The sequence below is a fragment of the Asparagus officinalis genome, chromosome 5 (genome assembly GCF_001876935.1).
Source record: "Asparagus officinalis chromosome 5, Aspof.V1, whole genome shotgun sequence".
Taxonomy (NCBI): Eukaryota; Viridiplantae; Streptophyta; class Magnoliopsida; order Asparagales; family Asparagaceae; genus Asparagus; species Asparagus officinalis.
Window position 1 is genome coordinate 109093360 of NC_033798.1, and position 9115 is coordinate 109102474.

General features: G+C 35.8%; 1 protein-coding gene across 2 annotated transcripts in view; it reads left to right on the top strand.

The window, feature by feature from the left end:
• The window catches only part of LOC109840625, a 9068-nt gene continuing 3985 nt past the window's right edge, over nucleotides 4033–9115 (top strand). For both annotated transcript variants that reach the window (XM_020409353.1, XM_020409352.1), the window contains exons 1-3: nucleotides 4033–4112; nucleotides 8209–8266; nucleotides 8335–8501. In XM_020409353.1, coding sequence (XP_020264942.1) covers nucleotides 4057–4112; nucleotides 8209–8266; nucleotides 8335–8501 — 281 coding nt within the window. In that variant the 5' untranslated portion in view covers nucleotides 4033–4056. The remainder of the gene's footprint in view (nucleotides 4113–8208; nucleotides 8267–8334; nucleotides 8502–9115) is intronic.

Consider the following 9115-nt stretch of genomic DNA (forward strand, 5'->3'; position numbering starts at 1 on the left):
AGTCTTTAGCCTATATAAGTATGTGTGACCATGCTTATCAATTATATTAATTAAGCATATTCTTTTAAATTTATCAAAAACTAGTAAAATGTGCAATTCAGCTTTTTCCACTACTTTTCTTCTCACACACACAGATAGAGTCATGAACCAGATTAATTGTATATAAACTTCCAAAATCAGTGATATATATGTTTCCTACCAGATAAACTTGATAATTGGACCTTTAAGTTACATTAAGTTCTTCTTAAAATTTCCGCCACTACATCAAAACTTTAAAGTTGTGATGAAGGGTGAGGATTATATATAATTTTATATTTTAACAATCAGAAAAGGCAAGCGATAAATATTAATAATTATTTCCGTTCATGACACCTCTACATGTGCAATAATCCAAAAGCTAACTCTGGGACAAGTTGAGGCTTTATTCCTATGTTATTATTTACAATAAAGAAAACCTTGTTTCTAACTAATCTATTACAATTGAGAAACAGAACACAACAAAGTATATATGTTCACCTCCGAGATATGTGTCATAAATTTCCTTTTTGCTTGGATCAAAAGAGAAATCCCGGAGCTGCAAGAGTTGTATATATGAACTGGCTCCACAATGTGCCGAGGTCGTATCTTTTTGCCATGTATATGACTAATTTTTTTATGTTTCATTGTTCTTTTTCATTTAATTAGTATACGCACTGGGAAGTGAAAATTAATTTAATTAGTACTGTCCCTTTAGTAAATCCAAAAGGGTGTTTATATCCACCTTTAAACCTAACAACTAAAGCATCAAGATGACAAATTAAACTATTTAAGTACATGCATTAACCCCTAATTTAATATACTTATAAAATAGTAGCACATACAACCTTGTCCTTTGCATTGGCTCTAGTTTGGTGCATTCCCACGTTCTGCTAGTTCAATTCTTATGTCGTTGTCCACATCGCTTGATTCCTACTCGTAATTTGGTGAGACCAATACCAAACCTAAAATTAACTAGCTAAGCTTAACTAGGTAACAAGAAACAAATACCAATGACCTTAATTAAACATGGAGATAGCTAGAATTTATTGCACTTTTCTATGGAATATGTCTTCCTTATTGGCTTTTTGCCCAAGACTAGCGTCCATAGCATAATCCAATTTTCCTTTTTCTTTGTTTGGCTTTGCTCATTGGAGAAAATTAATAGAAAGCGATTCCGTATTCAAGCAACTGTTGCAGTTTAGGAAGCAGATTAAATTAATTTTCTTTATGTCGGAGAGGAATCTAGCGGTTGATGCACTTGAGCTGATTAATGTATTGATATTTTTGATACCGACGGCGACGGGTCTAACTTATATACCAGAGATTTTTTTTGAAATTTGTATGATAAGAAATGAAGAATATACTGCTTTATGTTATAATAATTTGCTAGTTTTTGGAAGTTTTCTTGGACGGTATTTGGACTTATCACGAAAGTATAAAACTTTTAATGATGGATTTACCATGTCGACCAATATTCTTAAATTTAAATCCGTTATGGAGTTAGGCGGACCTTAGGGTCAGATTGGCGACTATCACTGAGCCATTTTCGGCCTAAAATAGTCTAGTTTTGGACCGGCGAGGAATTGGGGATTGGACCAAAACAACACTAGTTTAAGGCCGAAAATTAACATAACATGAACATTTTGAATTTTTGGTCTAGGCTATTTTTTTTTTTTTTTTTTGTGGCCAAACTATGATCTTGGTTTTTTTTTTTTTTTTTTTTTTGTGGCCAAACTATGATCTTGACTTAAATTGCTTTTGCTCCACTTAGGGGCTGGTTGTTTCCGTGCACTTCACATTGAAAATGGGACCCACAAGTTAAAAAACATGAATTTTTAGCAAATGCATTATTTATTTGATATATTTTCAACACGGATTTAGAGTTGCCACGTAGGATAAATGCATTAAATATAATTCCCTGAAATTATGTTGGTGTCAATTGAATTTGTGAATTTAGTCGCATATAAACAACAAAATTTATGGACAATCAAACAAAATTTGATTGTATTTTATCCCTCATACAAATCCTCTTGAATATCCATTACAAACAAATACGATTTTAATCATAGATTTTTTTTCAAAATCCTCACGCATCTAAATTAATCCACAAATCAAACAGCTCCTAAAACCATCTTAGGTGGAGTTGTCAAACAATCCCTTAGATTTGGATACAAAGCAAATAACAAAAAGCTTATGTTTTTAGTTATAGACTCAGATGTACATCTACTACTCTTTTCTAATTCCTTTCAAATTGAAACTATATTCACACATGAAAAGTCGATATATGTCTTCAAACAAAATTCTCACGAGCCAAGAGTTAGATTTAGGGAAAGTGGTTTAAAGATTTTGGACCGTTGAATTTGATTTCGACATTCAACAACCCCAATAGTGGGTGGCCCACTAGGCCCACAGGGCCTAGCACTCAGGTTGGACCAGACCAATCCGTCTAAGTCAAAGAGTTTGTATTTTCGCGGAAGTAGACTGTGGACCATTTTGTTGGACCAGACCACCTAAATAGCCTAAGTCATTGATTTGGGCTCATGATAGGCCTGCCGAGTGCCGACTAGTTTTTGTCCATATATATGACTTTATGATATACTAGGACCGCATGTTGGTAATGTGTACCACGTTAGGCATCTTATTTTTCGTAGGCGTTCGTTCTTTTTTATCACACGATTATCCTTTATTTATGTGGCGTTTACAATTGCATGGGCTATTTTATATTATAGGGGTCTCCGTTGCTTAAGATCATCAAAATCGGCATATATAAGTAGTAAATGCTTGTGTATGTGAAAAATTATTTATATATCTGAATAAATAGTAAGATAAATTAGCTAGTATGAAGCAAATATCTTAATACAGTAGTTTTATACAATTATTTTCTAAAAATAAATAAACTGTATCGGATCATGTATGTGTGGCTCAGCCGAAGACCAGCATATGAAAGTCAGAATGAAGACAAAGCCCAAAGCGTAATTTTGCAGATCTATGGGGGTCTAATGAAGAGCCCAACACAATTATTTTTAACTTTTATCAAAATTCAGTAAAATATCCATGGCGTTTCACAGGTTTTTTCTAGGATAGAATCGCCCCATAATAATAATAATAATAATTACAAAAATCTATGTTTATATAAAAATACCGTAACGTATAAAGAATTAGTGGAAAAGGTACAAGATCTTTCATAGTAGTAGGAGAGCATCAATCTTTCAAAAATTACAAGAATTATGTACAATGGACAGTACATTTATGTTTTACAAAACTATAATGAATTTTCACATAAAGTTGCTAAATCATCATGAGTTTTATAATTGTCAGATAATTAGCATGATCTTTCGCTTATTACCATAAAAAACCATATAATTTTTTGATGCCATGTTATATTTTTATGCTGATTTAGAAGTTTTGTAGTATTTTTTTTCTCAAGTATAATTTTTTTTAATGATAGTGTTGTGTAAACCTCTTTATATTTCATTATAATGTTGTCAAATAATTGGTTCTTTAACAACTAGTGGTGTAGCTCAATGGAAAGGGATCTATACCCTGCATCTCCACTTTTTTATTTTCAAATACACAACCCAAAACCCTCCTCCCCACCCTTCAAAATTCTGCATTTGTAAACTACAACTCAAATCATCAAATTTGGAAAAAAATAACTCAAAATCAATCAATTATTAGCTTTGATATGCTAATTTATAACTGCAAGGTAAAAAAATTTATTATAAAGCAATAAATTTTTTAATCAGGGGTATTTTTTTCCCCGAAATTGATAACTTGAGGGATAGTCTTGCAAATACGAGAAGATTTATGGGGTAGCTCTGCAAATACCCATGATGCAAGGGGTATATATGCAAATAAGCCATTGAAAGTTTGAAACAAAATGATGTTTCCGGGCGACAACCAGTCGGACCAATATTAGGTGGGCCTGATTCAAAATGTAGATTTGGGTTGGGCCCATTAGAAAAAAGGGTAATTTTATAGCCTAATAAAAGAGTGTTATATTGGAGAGAGTTCGAGCTGCTATTTTTGGGTGCAGCAATGGAGAAGACTAAACCCGCTCCGAAGAGAAGAAAGATCGAAGCCAAAGATCGAAGGTATATGCTCAATTTCTCTCTGCTAATTTCCCATCACACCGACATTTTGGAAATCACGCAGATTAGGGTTTAATGACACGAATTGGTTAATACTTGGGAGTTTGATGGTTCTGCTGAGTTGTGATTAGGGTTTTGGGTTTTGGGGTCTGGATGCCTTTGAAGTCTCTAGAGGGTTATGATGAATTTTGATCAAGTATTTAAAAATTTCTACTGAGTATGCCTTAACCATCCAATTAGAAGCAATTACTTGAAGTCACATTGGATATGAACAGGATAATTCTGAAGAATTATCTTAAACAATTCTATGGTTACTTTTGATGATGATGTCAGGATCTAGAGGAAAGATGAATTTACTAAGAGGGCCAATCTCGTGGTTTATTTACATGAGCGAAAAGCAACTTGCTGAAATTTCTCATGACAGATGGGGTTAAATGTCTTGAAGTGTCCTCCATGTAATTTGATACTTGTGGAGCAACCTTATTTTTTATACAACGAGAGCAATGACCCTTGTCCGCATTTATTATTATTTTTTCAGTCTTTTTTTCTTCTTTTTATTGGTACGTGACAATTTAAGCATTAGATATCTTTTTGTCCTAAAATCTCCCTAGTCCCTGCCCATCTTGTTATCTAATAAGATTTTGAAGTTCGTTGAGCATGCTACCGAAATCATACTCTACGGTCGATAGCAAGGCCCCTAGTTTCTCTGACTACTAAGAAGATCACGAGTAAACTCCTAGTACCTGTTAGAAGGTTTATACCCTTCCAAGCCTTCTCCTTTTCATAGCGGTTATGATACCAAGTGCACTTCCTTCAAACCAAATCCTCATCGCTTCAAGAACAAAGATCGGTTTCTACATCCCACCCCGAGCACCCAACATTTTTGGTAAGTGAACTCTCATCCCTGCATACTCTTGGAAAAATAAGTTTACCCTTGTGAATATAGGATGATAATGTTTCCAACCTCCTGTGCTACTTCCATGATTGAACGAACCATCGAAATTGAAAAGGCCCAATGTTCCGTATCTCCAGTTCTATAGTTGAGAAAGCTCCGTGGATAGCTAAAAAAGATTTTAACTAATAACCTGATGTATATAGATTAAAAGGGTAAAATTATTAATACAACTGCTTTTGATTTGTCATTTCTACTATGTACGATATGCAGATAAATGCTTGTATTATTCTATTGCTGACAGTAAAAACTGAATCCTGATCAGCCATCGTGTATCAGTTCTTTCACCATTTAACTGTTGCTCAATACGTAGCTTGTTATGCATCAGCATGACGTATCATTTTCATGTCAGAATGGCTTTATCTGTGCTTCATATGTTTCCAGCACATCATGTTTTTTTTCATAAATTCTTGCACAGGACGTTCTGATTGTAGAAGTGCAGGCCAAAGATGAATCCGTTCGAGTGGGAGAATGTTTAATTGATGATAACAATGAGAACGATGTTAGGGAACTTAACGGGAAAAAAAAACTCAAGTATGGCTACCTTTTCACCATAAAAAAAAGAAATAGAGGACATCTCTTTTATAACATCATTTTTCCTCTTTCTTACAATTTTTTGTTGTTGCCAACATGACTGATGTATTATTATCTCTTTATGCTTTCTTTCATTTATTCCTGCTTCTATTGCCAAGAGTGAAGAAATGAAATAGTATATCACTATAAACAATAGCAGCCTTTTACAACTCAGTGGTTCCATATATTCCCCAACAGACATGGGTAATCTCCTAATTACCTTCTTTGAAGTGTCGTATGCCTCTGGTTTCTATTGCTTTGGAAAAGGACATAAGACTTCATTTATGGGGAATGCTGAGCTATGATTGAACTTGAAATGAACCTAATGAGGCCATTATAGCTCATCTTTATATCTAGTCAAGCTTATCTTGATTGAGCTTGTTTCTTAATCGATCTGCATTCATGCTTGTACAAGTGGCATGGTCTGCTTGTTTGCTGCAAAACAATATGAACTCATGTGAGCTCCCATTTTTCTAGCGAATCTATATGAAACTGCTTATATCACTCGCCAATTTTGAAATTAGATTTGTCTTCTTTTTTCTTTTCTTTTTTTTTTTTGTTATTGTTGCTGCTGTTGCTGCTGTTGCTGTTGTTGCTTGGTTGATTTGAATACGTCTAAGCATTGTAAAGTGTAGATGCTTTTAGTTCTAGTCACAGATAAACCTTTAAGCTCACAGGTTGTTAATTCCAAACTCCAGATAATGAGAGAGTTATTATTTATTCAATATTTAAGTCAAGCTGGATGCCTTGAAGTGGGCTTCATAATCATTGTGATAAAAAATAATTGCGTTAAGCTAACAATTTGGAGAACACTTTGTTTCTACAATCCATGTCCTAACTGCAAAACTTTAAATACCGAGAAAGTAATATATCTAAACCTACGTTACTTGGACACAGCGGTTTGACCGTCGTACCGGCATCGATACGACCCGACACCAAGGTTATCGATAGCGGATAGCGTCGCGTAGCGGTGAGGCGCCATTAAGGCTATTTCGGGCTATTGCAACAAAATAACGGTAAAAAACGCAAAGTCAAATAGCGGTCTAATTTAGATATGTATAAATACTAAAAAAATTAAAGAAAAATCTAAGAAATCTAAAAGTACATATATTGGATGATTTAAAGAGATCTTAAACATGAATAGACATGTAACCATCACGTAATACCGAAGATAACTGGAGGAGTCAAAAAGTCGTCGTCTTCGAGAAGAAGAGCTTAACGGTGACAGGACTGCCCTAAGAGAAGCTCACAGTGAAGGAGGTAAGAGGAAGTATCAAGGTAGGTGCCGAAGTTTATGAGAGGTGGCGGGAGTATGCTGAAAATCACAGGAGACGGTGGAATGCAATAGTCAAGGGTTGAGTTTAATTTTAAAAAAATAAGTCTCAAACCACTTTTAAATAGCAGTCAAAAAGTAAATTTCGAATGCAATCGCTCACTATTTACCGTAATGACACACTATTGACCGTTTTTGCGAACAAACATATTCCGTAAAATATCACCGCTATTGCGCGATAGCATAGCGGGCGATAGCGTCGCGGGAAGGGACCGCTAACGCTATTAGCGCCGCTATTACGGGGCTATTTACTGCTATTTATAACAGTGCCCGACACCGATCCGGGTACAAAATACGGGTCGGATACGATGATTGGCACTGGATACGGCGGGGGGGGCTGCGGCTGCTCGTCGTCGACGAAGGAGGGGGAGGAGATGGCTCCTCATCGTCGATGGAGGAGGCAGAGGTGGCTTCGACGAGTTCGAGCTTCGACGAGGAACAGAACGGAGGTTGAAGACGAGCTCGGAGGTTGAAGACGAAGCTTCGACTGTTCGACAGAGATTGAAGACGAGCTTGGAGGTTGAAGACGAAGCTTCGACTGTTCGACAGAGGTTGAAGACGAGCTCGGAGGTTGAAGACGAGGATCCGAGAGGCTTCGACGAGTTCGAGCTTTGACGAGGAACAGAACGGGTCGATGGAAATTTCGTGGCGGCATCGCGTGAGTGAGAATTAGGGTTACATAGTTTACTTTAGTTTGGGTTTTATGTTTTGGGTTTTGGGTTTGGGTTTTGGGTTTGGGTTTGGGATTTTGGGTTTGGGCTTTGGGTTTGAGTTTTTGGGTTTGGATTTTTGGATTTGGGTTTGGGTTTTACAATAAATATTTGATGTAAGTAAAAATGTATACAGGATAGAGGAATGGAATTTTGTACTTCATTAAATAAATTAAACTATTATTAAAAGTGTATCCTCGTACCCATGTCAAAATTTAGGACAGTGTCCCCTTATCCAAAATTTTCAGAAATTTCGTATCGGACACTCGGATCCGCACCCGTATTGGATACTCGTACCCGAGTCCAGGTAACGTACACATGTGTATAACTAATGCTAAAATAGTTCATATGGTAGCTTGAAATTCCTTGAGCTTTGTCGTGGTGAGCTTAAAATTAATTGTTTTGAACCAAGTTCTGCTGGGACAACTTGTTCATAAACCACAACCACGAGTCATGTCGCAATCATGTGATGCTTCATTTATTTTTCATTCAACTTGTTATGAATGCATCTGTTTTTTTATTTTCAAGCAGGACTCTCCCCTCACAGGCTGCTACTGATAAGGGGAAAACAACATTACACAATACATCGGTATGTTTGTTGAAGTTTTATATCCTTCCCTATGTTCTTGCATTTTAATTGCTAGGATCAATTGGCAGGTTCCCACTGAACAAGCTAGGGTAAAAGATTTGAAGATTCAGCAGGCCAAGATGTACGCAGTAACACAAGCACAACATGAAGGATGGCTTGGTAACTTTAGAGGCTTTGACTCTCCATTTGGGAACTATCTCGTGCCTGTAATCCCAACTCATGCTGACTTATTTGGGTAAAGTAATTCATCTACTTTAACTTCTTGTCTTGAATACAATTCTGTGTTGTTGATTTTGAGTCTTTGACGAAGGATATCTATTGTTTGAGCTTGATGAGAAAATTTTTAATTTACTTCTCAAGAAATGAATACCCTGTTTACAGTAATCATGAGTTTCACATCAGAACCACCTGTTATGGATCGGAGTAGCTCTTTTGTTTGCTTCTTGGGATAATTATAGATTATTCCATGAGGTTTTATTTAGATTACCCTTTGAATGTAGTAAGTATTGATTAATGGGGGCTTTCCATGAGTTGGGATTAAGAACCAGTTTGACTGAAAGCAAAATCAAATATTAAATTATGGAATATACCTTGCCAAAAAAATAGTGTAGCAGAATCGTATAATCCACATATCATACACATTGTGTATAATTCTTCTTAGAACATTCATGTTTTGGAATATACAATTAAAGTTTTGTGATTTAGAATTTAAAGACAAACCTACAAGTATCCAGCAGATCAAGATAACAGAGACTAGCTAAGTTGCATGGGTACGAGTATGGGTACTGGTATGTGTATGGGTTCAGGTATGAGACACGGCAAATTCATAGAGGGTAGGTTACGGTGACA